The sequence below is a fragment of the Phocoena sinus genome, chromosome 10 (assembly GCF_008692025.1).
Source record: "Phocoena sinus isolate mPhoSin1 chromosome 10, mPhoSin1.pri, whole genome shotgun sequence".
Taxonomy (NCBI): domain Eukaryota; kingdom Metazoa; phylum Chordata; class Mammalia; order Artiodactyla; family Phocoenidae; genus Phocoena; species Phocoena sinus.
In genome coordinates, this window is record NC_045772.1 from 98,398,277 (window position 1) to 98,411,130 (window position 12,854).

Consider the following 12,854-nt stretch of genomic DNA (forward strand, 5'->3'; position numbering starts at 1 on the left):
CTCTCTACCATCTTCCCTAGGTGATCTCATCCAAACCCATAGCTTCAATTACCTGGTGTCTCCCTTCATGGACAGTTACACACTGATTAAAATGAAAACTATGAAGCCATGTATGATGTTTATGATGTTATGATCTTGAGTGTCTTGTACACATTTATCTGTACCATAATTACAATCGTATACAGACTGAGTTCGTGTAGATAAAGACGAGAAGGGCAGGTGGTGGATGAGTGGATACATCCTGTAGTTTGCTCGTCTTCCGTCCTTTGGGAAACCTGTTGTGCCCTACTCCATGGGGTCCTGGAGAAGCATCAGTCATGGCGCTGCCACCACACCACACCACACTGTGGGCTTGTGACCCAGGCTGGCCAATCAGAGGACCCCAATGTCTCAGACACAGTGATGAGTTCAAGTCCGATCAATCACCTCTGAGACTTTCCTACCAGCGGGAAGACTGCATCTTCTGACTGGCTGAGAGTGGTCATCTTAACTTCTGGGCAGAGCTTGTCTTCAGAGTGAAGTTAACCATAAAAAGAAGCAAGACTAATGGGGGAGAGGGAGTCTGAGCTCCATGATCTTGTCTGAACTCCTAGATCTTGCTGTGTCTACACTTAGCCCTCCTGATTCCCCAGTCACAGAAACCAATAAATGTCCTTTGTTGTTTAAACTAGTTGGAACTCAGCTTCTGTCATTTTCAAACCAGAATCCTGACTAACTGTCTTGGGCAAGAGGAAAAAAGTAGTTTTTTTTTATCATTTAGAGTCCTCTCAGTGATGCTGTAACACTGAGTACTTAACTCTCTCCCCACCCCATCTCCCCACACATGCACCCATTGTTGTATTTGATTGAGGGCATAAGGAAGGAGCATGGGTGCAAGGACATCCTTTCCAATCCCTCATCATAGGAATCATGCCAGTAGGCCATGTGACTAGACGGGTTTTTTTTTAAACCTTTATGCATTAAAAAACAACAGTCTTAAGTATTGTACAATATAAGTGCTGTCTCTAATACAAATCACTGGTGGAAAGGAACGGGACACACCCTCCTCTCAGGTCACACAATAGGTGGTAAAATGTTTGTGTTCTTGGGGGAGCAGTTTTTGTTTTGTTGTCCTGTGGAGGCCTTGGACTCCGCTGGCCCAACAACTACCTCGGGCTTTCTGGAAGCTTCTGCAAGATGAGGCAGCTGGACTTCAGCTGTGTGCTGGACAGAGCCCTGCTGACTACCTGAGTTCTGATCCTGTTCAGTGGCGCCTTCGTTGATTTTGTCTTTAGTCTCTATTTGAAGGATCACCTCTGCCAAAGAGGAGAGAGCGGGAACAAGTAAGTGTTCAAATATGAATTACATTCTAACTGTCCATTAGGCTGTAAGTCATTTGGGGGAAATCTGGTTGTAATGATACAAAAACAAGTCATTTGTAAAGCACATTCTGTGTGCCAGGCATTATTCTAAGCCCTTTACACTTACTGGTTCCTTTGATCCTTCCTGCAACCAGAGAGAATAGGCATTATTCTCATTCTCATAAATGGAGAAACTGCGGCACAGAGAGGTTTAAGTAAATTGCCCAAGGGCCCACAGCTGGTAAGTGGTAGGGCCAGACTTTATCCCAGGCAGCCTGACTCCAGTGACCAAGGACATAACCGTGAAGCTATATGGCATATAAAAGATATTTGCATAATTCCATAATCTGTGTGATAAAAATTCAAAAGGTAATTATAGGGCTTGCAGAGGAGGACGCATTGAAAGAAAAGGAAAGGAGGGGAATAGGAATTGGAGATAGGAGAAACACGGAAATTCCTAATGATGAGAGGGCAAAAAAAGAGGAGAACCCAGCCACAACCAAGTTTCCTGAAAGAGGAAAATCCCCAAATTAAGAAGTGTCAGGCCAGTAGTGATGAAGCCAGAATAATTAACCAAGGTTGAGCTCAGAGAACTTGGCATGCAATCCTCCAGAGACGTCTGACCCCCTGGATTACGGAAATAGGACTGGCTATTTGAGGGACTGTACCTTGTTTGCCCAAGTGATGTTGCCCTTGAACCTTGCCCTTCCTGGCCTCAGAAGGGAAACAGAGACTGGCTTTCCTCAAGGTCTGAAGCCTGGGCTGTGCTTTGAGGTTCCGCGGCTCATGAATCCAAGCATGCTTGAGGGCCTGGTCAGGGGTCACGCGAAGAGAAGGCTCCCAGCTACACACCGACAAAGCCCAGCATTGGTTAGGGTTTTATTTCCCTTTTTAATAATGAAATATTTTCAAAGACCCCAATAAAGAACCTAAATAAGATATAAAAATGGTTCATTTTTAAAGAACCCATTTAAGCTATGTTAAAACTCAAAGATACTATAGAACAGAGCTTATGACATATAATTTTAAAGGACCTGGAGGCAACTATTGGAAATGATCTTTTTAGAAAACGTGTATGACAAGCCAAGGAATATCTCACAGCCCAAATTCCGTTACAAGAAATATTGTAGAAAGTCGAAACCAGTGGGATTCAGGGTTTAGTAAACTAAGAACATCAGAATGAAGAGATGCTTAACTGTGATTCCCAAACTATGGAATTTGGACCTCCAAGTATATCACAAAGAACCTTATAGAACACTAGAATATTAAGATCATGAGGGGACTTGGAGATAATCCAAACTGCTAATGCAGTAACAAAATACACTTGACAAAACACACTTGACCCACCATGGAATCATCTTGCCTTTCTTGAGTAATTTTAGTAACATGGCACTAACTCACAGAACTAGCTATTCCAGTTTTTAAAAACTTCAATTCTTTAAAAGTTGTTCATTTTGATTGAGCCAAGATTCACTTCTCAGGAACTTTTAGCCTAGTAACTTTGACCTGGTCTTAAATTCCACCCATTAGCATCATACAGAATGAGACAACTAATCCATCTTTTATGTCACAACCCTTCAACTATCTGAAAACATTTACATGACTACTAATTATTGATCATACGACATGATCAGTTCCTTCCTAGATAGGAAATCTCAGCTGTTATCTAACTGGTGTCCATCAGGCTGGGAACAGCTACTAATTGCGAGGAGATGGCATTAATATTTCAGACTCATCGAGGTCTAAACCACTCGAGTTCCCAGTTCTTTGTCCAATGAACTGCTGTTAAGCTACACCTCGCCTCTCCTGAACTCCTAGAGTTAGCCTATAAAATCTAGACACAGAACTTTACATTTATCCCTATTAAATGTGACCCAAAACTTTTAGTCTCTCAAAGACTTGCTAATTAGCCAAATACGAAGTAATAAAACAACAGGCCCTGACAGCATGACTGCCTCTTACGAGGCGTGAGCAACCAGCCCTTTGCACTAAAAAGGAGAATAATTTCATTCCTGGCTCTGAGTTTCTGGATTACCCACCTCTGTCTCAGTACTGAGTTTCTGTTACGAGTTAATGGCCATTCATTCTATCGCCTCAGCAAGAGGCTGGGGTGGAGTGGGGGTCATGATGGTGTACAGGATCCTTCTCTGTCTCCATTTTTCAGATGGGTAGCATGACCCCGCAGATGGGAAAACTTTCGGCAGGCCCTGGTGGTTTATTTTCTGAGCTAGTACCTAAACTCCAGATGCACAACTGCCAGAAGAGTAGTATTTTGCTAAAACTACTTCATCGCACTGAAGGAATGAGAGAACATAAAGATATGGTCTTCTAAAACTACTAAACAATTATAGGACTAAAACAGCTGGAAGAGACCTTAGGAATACCCCACTCTACAGAAAAGGAAACTGAAGCCCAGAGAGACAATGACTTGTCCAATACCACATGGCTAATTTATTTGCCACTCAGTGGAGACAGACTTGCATAACCTCTTTAAAATTGGTGACAACAGCTAGCATTTTCTAAATACCTTCTAAACTAGGTACTGTTCTAAGGTGCTTTATGGACTATTGGGGTGTTTTTTTTTTATCAATACTATGATGGGTGAAGTACAGAGCCTACTTTCTAAGATTCAAAATATGCCTATAGATTCTAAAAAGCTGTACATACTAAATGGTTTATAGATCGCCCTATCCCTAGTTCCCTAATATGAGAGGATTTAGACTCTAAATCCTAGGGGAATGGGTGGGAAGGGGCCTGAAACCAGCTTGTACTGGGCATGTATGCAAATAGTTATTGATACAACAGACTCTCTGAAGACCTTGGCTTCAGTCCATGAAGCAGAAAACATTGAGGACTTGCCTACAACCTTGCTCCCAGGCAGTCAGGGCAAGAAGGAAGCAAGCTCGACCCACACGCTGTGTAATCCAGGGCAAGTCACTGAATCTCTCGAGCCTCAGGCTCCATGTCTCAAAACATCAAGTCACCTGTCCCACTGACCACACAGGATGGACAGTGGAGAGAGCAGTCTGACGAGGCAACAGATAGGAAAGCATCTCGTAGACTCTAAAGATCTATGGTCCGTGTTTATTATGTCCCATGACTGCCTCCCAGCCCCAGGCTTTCACCAGCAAACATGTGGGAAAGTACAGTATTGAAGAGGAAACCCAAAAGCAAAGACACCCTGACAAACTCACACCAAACACTTTCTCAGAAAGCCCAGGAAACCGGTGTCGTAGGTTTTCAGCACCATGGTGAGATCCTTGGAATCCGGGTATCTTTTCTTCCCCTTTTGTCGGTTATATTTTTAGGAAAACCTTTGGAATCTTTAGAGATACAACATTATGTGTTTAGTTCCAGGTGTGAATATGCATTGGTCACATCACAGCTGCTCACTCAACCATGCTGCTTCTGGGAGTGGTCTCGGCAGCTCTCCTGCCCCCTCACACACAGACAAACACACCTGCAGTCTTAGTTTAAAATAACCACATGTACATTATCCAATGAATACAATTTACTTTTACAAATAACTTCCTACTACTCGGCATGTTCTGAGCCACCACCTCCTCCTCCTGGAATCAATCAAATGATTTTAATGGTTTAACATTAACCAACGTAAAATAATAATGATGATGATGATGATGATAATAATAATAGTAAAGTAAATCTGAAGTGACAGAAACGGTCCCCTCTGAACAAAAAGCATGTTGTCCATTCTTGGCTTATCTATGCCCTTGATCCTTCCTCACCCCAAAACGTGAGAATTTGGGACGCCCGTGGGGAATAACGGGAAAGTCATTTTAGGAGAAGGATTGACTTTCAGAACTCATGTACAAGCCACACAAGCAAGTTAACCTCATTTCTTATTTTGACAGTCGCGTCAAAATTTTGTCCATAACTGGAATGATCAAACTTGGTTGGTGGCCTAAGACACTGCTTGGAATGATTTTCTTCAGCCATTTCCACTGATTAAAGCCCTCACCAAATGTATCTTCTGTCATTGCTGAAAAGAAACCCCTGAAGACAGGTCCAAAGGTGGCCTGAGAACACAGTGCAATGCCTTGAAGGCAAGACCATTCGTTTGGACATCTAGGTCGTGGTGAGCATGTTCAGAAAGGTGACCATGTATGCTCACACCTTGTAAATATACATGTAAAAGGGCGGATATGTATATACATACATGCAAAATTGACACATTCCATGAAATTCTCACAAAAACTCGGGGTTCATACAATGGACGTCCTGGAAGGTACATAATGAAATACTTCTAATTACTTTTGCAATCCATACAATTTGCAGGGCGTCCAACAGAACACCTGCTCTTACTGAATTCCTAGAAGAGCCCGTGAGTGTGTGTATGTGTGTATATACACACATGGGTATCTGTGTGTTTACACAGGAAAAAATGGGCTGGGGGTACTGCATAGGGCATAGGTCCTGTGAACTCCTTTTTGACTGTGGCACCAGGGCTCCCACCTTATCCTATATTGTCTTTTCATAAATGGCCAAAGAAGAATTAGATTCACGGGCTTACAAATAACATAGCTCCTACAGTCATCTTTATGTAATTGCTTTTCTTGTACAAGTTTTTCCTACCTCTCTGACCTTCCCCAATATCTCATTATTCTCCCCACCTCCTCTTGCTGTCTGGAGCACCTACATATCTTGCTACCTTTGAAGAAACAACTTTCCTCTTAATTAAGGGTATTAACTAGGAGTGGCTGGGGGCTGAGGACCTGTTGGCAGCCCAAACCTGGGGAAGGGAGAGCCAAGAACTTATGTGGATATAGTGTTTCCAAACTCGCCTCATCATAAGCTGCTGTAAAAAACATACAGAATTTGAGTCCCACCTCAAACGCACTATACCACAGGGGGATCCTGGGGATTAGCATTTTCCCAAGAACCCAAATGACTCTTATAGTCAAATAAAATTTGGGAAACACGGATGAGGAAGCAGCTCCCAATAACGTCCTTTCTTATGCAGGAAGGGAAGATGTGTGCTTTTGCTACCAAAATCACATTCGGAAGCTTGGTGCTGACGGTAAAAATCGGGTACTCTATGAAATGGACATGCGTCTGTCTTTGGTACCCTCTTACCAAAATGCCTATGTTCCCTTCCTTTTGATTCTCTCAAGTACAGTCTCTTGAGTTCAGGGTTATAGGCTTGAGATGTGACTCTTCCCACACTGTCTTTGTCTAGCAGGAGGGAACACCAATGCTCCTACTTGTCTTTCCCTAAGTCCTTTGAAATCCAAAAGGCCGAATTAAAAGTGGTGGATGGGAAAAGGACATCTGGGGTCAAGAGACCAGTTCCACTGCCCCATGCATAAGTTATACCGGCGAGTCGGCCAGATGCTCTGCTCCGGTATGGGACTGACCAATCCGAGTGGACGACAGTCTTGGCATTGGAGGGGGATCCTGGAGGACCTTTTCTTGCCAGACCTTAAAATTTTAGTTTCTGGATCGTGGGCTCAGGGCTGTGGCTTTTTAACCAGCTGGTACAGAAATAGACTACATTTTAACCCCCAGGTGGCTGAACCAATATATACTGACTGCCCGGCAACATGAGTGAAACACTTTTGTCCAGGAGGGTCCCCCAGGGTGGTGTTTTTTGACTTTCCTATTGATGGGACAAGATGTGGAGAGAAATTATGTGATTTGTCTACCCATTTTGAGGCCACCGTTGGGTGCAAATAAGAGGCAGGAGGGCTGGGAACGACAGTGTGAGCCTGTGAACTAAGCTGACGACAATGTCGTTCCGGATGGCAGGGAGCCCGTCTGTGGAGCCCTCATCCCTCACATCTGGCTTTACTCCACTTGGCTGACATTAGGGCCACTATGGCTTTTTGTACACGGGAATCCCTCAGCAAAGGAATTTTAGATCTGGGACTGGCTTCATCTTCTGGTTCACAGTGGCCCAGAAGCCCTGCCCGAGTTGGACTTCATTGATCCACCGGTCCGTCCTGTACAGCACAGCTTGGCTTGAAAGAGAGAGGATCATAAAATCCAGAGTCTGGGAACTAGGATGGGGGCGGTGCAGCATGGAGACTGTGGATGAAGCTTAATTCCAGCAATTAGGCAGATGTCCTATACAGAATTGACAAGCCATAGCTGACAGCCCTTGCTTACCCATTTTATACCAAAGTTGCAATGAATCTGGAATAGTGAGGGACTGGGGGATTGAGAGAATTTCAGCAGGGAGGAATAAGGCTCCATTAATGATAAACTGTAGCAATGGAATTTCCCACTGTTCTTGCAAAGACGCTTCTGCTCTCTGATTTCCCTCACGGTGCGTAGTGCGAGCGGGCAGGCAAGCTGCTAGGGGAGGTGGGGAGAACTGTTAGGAGAGGGTAGAGTTCTAACCTTTTGGGGTTTCAAGATCTGCTGGTAGGCCTTCTGAGCAGGAACCTGGTCATTCTCGGCACCTGTGCATCTTCACTGCCGAGACCTCGCTCCCAGTGACTGCCCCACCCATCTCCATCATGCCCCTGGTACCATGGCTCAGCATCTTTTTACTTTTCTGAAAGAAACCTCTAAGCACAGCCTGCCTTTTGGGGTGGGGCCAGACGAAGAGCATCATATGGGGTGTAGGGCATCGAAGGTGTCTTCCGGGGCTGGGAAACCTCATTGGCTACAACAGGAAAAAGAGAGTCAGACCTGGGACTCACCAAAGAACGTCTGTCTCCTGGAGGCCGTCTGGATGAAGTGGGTTGGTGGCAAGCCCAGCACCTTCCACAAGGACAAAGCAGTGGATTCACTCCTCTGGAGTCACACATTCCAAGACTGTTAGAACTGGGTGGGACTTCAGCTAAATGTTGTCTTCTACAGATAAGGACCCAGGATATTAGGCGATAACCTCAAGCCAGTGGCAGAGCGGGTCCAGCGCCTGAGACTTGACTCCTGATCCAGGGCCGTTTCAGTATCCCGAGCACTGACACCACCCACATTATTCTAAACAGACATCAGCACCTGCTAGATAGGCCACTCGTGACAGCAGGCAGATCCCACTGTCCAAGCAAGTAAACAAGTGCAGCTGCGGACCACCCCTGAATTAAGGAGTGACACATCCCAGCTCAGAGCATGGGAAGGGAGGAAAGGAAAAGGAGATGGAAATCACCAGATGGGCATCAGACCACGATATGACAAAGCATCTTCTGAAAAGACAAGGGTAACACCTGCTTGGTCACCTTTCCCCACTGCAACCTATAGGGGTGCACACAGAAGAGAGAAACGACGGGTGTCCCCCTCAGCTCCGGGCCCCTGTCCTTGCAGCCAGGTTCCCAGGTTGTCCCTTCATGACCCTGCCCTCCTGTTCCTGAGCCGTGCTGACTGAGGTCAGGAGGAAGCTGCAGTTTGGGGGCAGTAGGAACCTCCACCCAGATCCCACGCCCTCCATTCTCCTTGGAAATGGGAGGAGGACTGGCTCAGGGATGCTTCACGGAATCATCCATCGTCAACCTTAGAAGCCATGGACTCCGGTCCCCTCATTTTACAGAGATCCAGACCAGGGAAGTGACTTGCCAAAGAGGAGGACTAGCCTCCGGGTTTACTGATTTCCAGGGCAGTGTTCATCCCACCATAGCTATCATTTATAACTACTGTTAACTAAATTAGTGGAATACTTTATCAGTTTCAACCATAAGATGAATCTCTACATTAATTCCCAAGGATGTATGTGTCTCCCCAACCAACCTTTAACTTTAACACAATCTAGAAGATGGAGATTTGGGATGAATGGATAGATAGGTTGAGAGAGAGAGGAATTAGATACGTCTTTGTTCAGAGTCAAAATATTCTTGTTCCCTGGGGAAATCCTAAAATGTGAAATTTCCAATCTTTAGGATTATTTTCTCCCATGTCGTCTAATTTGGCTTAACAAGATGCCTTTAGGTAAAAGAAGAGCAGGTATAATGAATAATCATGTGAGGGTCTCGGTAAAGCCTTTTCATTGGGTGATATTCTTCCCAGAAAGTTAAGATGGTAACTAACAACTGAACAGTGCACAGATTTCAATGGGTGTCACGTCAGCCTGGTTTTTAGATTCTCTGGAATATATCTGAAAGACCGGTATAACAGTTTTATTTTAAATGTCACTATTCACAACATGCTGGGAGTTACATCCTTTGCAGTTACTTAAATTTATGATAAAAAGGTTAGATGTCAACTCAGAAGTGTACATAATTTCAAAACATCCAACCCTGTCCCGTGAACAGATGCAGGCCATTGCCCTAGAGCGAGTCCGATGCAGCCTGGAGTCTGAGAGCGGAAGTTACCCCTCCCGAGGGCATCGGCTGGAAGGCAGCCTGGTCCCCCTCACCTCCCTGATGCAGGCTAGCTGCTCCACCTCGTTCTCCCCAGGGAACAGGGGGGTAGCCCGTGTGCAGCTCGGCCATGATGCAGCCCAGGCTCCACATATCAATGGCCATGTTGTAGGGATGGCCCAGGATCACCTCTGGGGATCGGTAGAACCGGCTTCCGATGTAGGTGCAGACTGCAGGGGAAAGAGAAACCTCACGTGGAAATCTCCTCTCCAGAGCACGCAGCTCCACATACCTGCTCAGGCGAGGGTGGACGATAATTAATTAAGAACCCCCCCTACCCCCGACGTCTTTTCACTCTCCGGGCTTCACAGGGAGAAGGAAGTACAAATGGTCCCATCCCACATCTAATCTCATCACATCCTCAGAGCAACCTGATTATCACGGGGCGTTGTTAGCCTCACGTTACTGATAAAGAACTCTAAAGTAGGCATTGTTCTAGAGAAGTAAGTTTGTCGGGCAAGCTTTCAAAAAACATAAGATGAATATAAAGCTAAGTTTTCAAATTGTCTGATTAATCTGGGGTAGACGCCCTCTGAAGTGCTGCGATTTGGCAAGGGAGGACGTGTATGAAAGTTGAAAAAGAAGCATGCAAAATGCACAATGTAAAAATGTATATTCCATACATTATGTGCATTGTGTTCTATAAAGTATAGAAAGAAAAGTTCAACAAAATCTCAGCAGACGAGGATGTACAGAGGATATTTAGTATTGCAGGCAGCCTAGATTTTACAGAGGAGGAAACTGAGGTTGGAGAAATGGGACATTACAGTTATTTGCAAATGCTGTTAACGGGTTACCTAGATGGGGGCAGGGCAAGGGATTTTGTAGTCACTTCTCTGTTGTTTGACTTGGGTACAGTAAGGACGTAATAATTTTTAGTGATTTAAAACAAAATAAAGATTTAATAAAAATGACTTTGTACCCTGTATGTTTCCAAAATGGACTTGAGGCACTTTGCAATCAAAGTACAAATATACAGGAAAGATTTTTTTAAATGAATTTAATGACAGAGGAAGACAAATACAGTATGATTTCACTTACATGTGGAATCTAAAAAACAAGTGAACAAACAAAAGGAAAGAGAAATGTCTGTTTAGGTCTTCTGCCCATGTTTGGATTGGGTTGTTTGTTTGTTTGATATTGAGCTGCATGAGCTGCTTGTATATTTTGGAGATTAATCATTTGGCAGTTGTTTCGTTTGCAAATATTTTCTCCCATTCTGAGGGTTGTATTTTTGTCTTGTTTACGGTTTCCTTTGCTGTGCAAAAACTTCTAAGTTTCATTACGTCCCATTTTTGTTTTTATTTCCATTTCTCTAGGAGGTGGGTCAAAAAGGATCTTGCTGTGGTGTACGTCAAGAGTGTTCTGCCTATGTTTTCCTGTAGGAGTTTTATAGTGTTTGGCTTTCACATTTAGGTCTTTAATCCATTTTGAGTTTATTTTTGTGTATGGTGTTAGGGAGTGTTCTAATTTCCTTCTTTTACATGTAGCTGTCCAGTTTTCCCAGCACCACTTATTGAAGAGGCTGTCTTTTCTCCATTGTATATTCTTGCCTCCTTTACCAAAAATAAGGTGACCATGTATGTGTGGGTTTATCTCTGGGCTTTTTATCCTGTTCCATTGATCTATAATTCCGTTTTTGTGCCAGTACCATACTGTCTTGATTACTGTAGCTTTGTAGTATGGTCTGAAGTCCGGGAGCCTAAATCTTCCAGCTCCATTTTTCCTTCTCAAGATTGCTTTGGCTATTCGGGGTCCGTTGTGTTTCCACACAAACTGTGAAATTTTTTGTTCTAGTTCTGTGAAAAATGCCATTGATAGTTTGGTAGAGATTGCATTGAATCTGTAGGTTGCTTTGGGTAGTATAGTCATTTTCACAATGTTGATTCTTCCAATCCAAGTAATGGTATATCTCTCCATCTGTTTGTATCATCTTTAATTTCTTTCATCAGTGTCTTATAGTTTTCTGCATACAGGCCTTTTGTCTCCTTAGGTAGGTTTATTCCTCGGTATTTTATTCTTTTTGTTGCAATGGTAAATGGGAGTGTTTCCTTAATTTCTCTTTCAGATTTTTCATCATTCATGTATAGGAATGCAAGAGATTTCTGTGCATTAATTTTGCATCCTGTTATTTTACCAAATTTATTGTTTAGCTCTAGTAGTTTTCTGGTAGCATCTTTAGGATTCTCTATGTATAGTATCATGTCATCTGCAAACAGTGACAGTTTTACTCCTTCTTTTCCGATTTGGATTTCTTTCTTTTTCATCTCTGATTGCTCTGGCTAAAACTTCCAAAACTATGTTGAATAATAGTGGTGAGAGTGGGCAGCCTTGTCTTGTTCCTGATCTTAGTGGAAACGGTTTCAGTTTTCCACCATTGAGAACGATGTTGGCTGTGGGTTTGTCATATATGGCCTTTATTATATTGAGATAAGTTCCCTCTATGCCTTTCTGGAGAGTTTAGCATAAATGGGTGTTGAATTTTGTTGAAAGCTTTTTCTGCATCTATTGAGATTATCATATGGTTTTTATCCTTCAATTTGTTAACATGGTAAAAGCAGGAAAACTAAATAGTTGGATGACAGCAGCATCACCTGGAGGAATATAGTCTGGTCCATGGAGGAGACAGACATTCAAATAAAATTTTTTTAAGGAGCCAAGTTGATTTTCAGTCTTCAAGGACAAGTAGGAATTAGCAATGGAAAGAAGGCAAATAAGAACCATCTGAAGACCTGGAGCCACGGGTACTAGCACCCAGTGTGGTGTGGCAGGGGGTCAAAGGTGAACGTGGGTAGCATGGGACAAGGTTGAAGAAGCGGACAGGGGCCAGCCTGATTAGAAATAGCTTGCGAACTAAACAGGCTAAGGGGTATGTGTGTGGATTTTAAGCAGAGGGGTGTTCGGGCTCAGATTTTATTTTAGGAAACTCCCTCTGGCTAGAGTGGCTTGATGGGTAGGCCCGAGTAGGTTACCAGTCAAGGCAAGGACGCCAGTTAGTAGTCAGAGTAAAGGCAGCAAGTGGAAGGAGAGAGCAGCTTTGAGAAATGCAGGAAATGGACTAGAGCTTGCTGAACGGATGTGAAGGGTGCAAGTGCCTGAGGCACCTCAGCTGCCTGAGTGATGCTATTTACTAACAGAAAACATAGGAGGGAAAACGCCTGGGGAGGGGGAGACGTATTGATTCAGTGATGACTTA

General features: G+C 43.8%; 1 protein-coding gene across 1 annotated transcript; it reads right to left on the minus strand.

Annotated features, from left to right (window-relative positions):
* Nucleotides 1-1,053: 1,053 nt before the first annotated feature.
* Nucleotides 1,054-9,805, minus strand: DYRK4 (dual specificity tyrosine phosphorylation regulated kinase 4). The gene is given in 7 exon segments (XM_032646629.1): nucleotides 1,054-1,295; nucleotides 2,009-2,184; nucleotides 4,535-4,631; nucleotides 4,634-4,663; nucleotides 8,006-8,066; nucleotides 9,655-9,705; nucleotides 9,707-9,805. Coding segments are annotated over 7 exon segments (714 nt in total). The 5' UTR covers nucleotides 9,764-9,805.
* Between the last annotated feature and the right edge of the window lie 3,049 nt (nucleotides 9,806-12,854).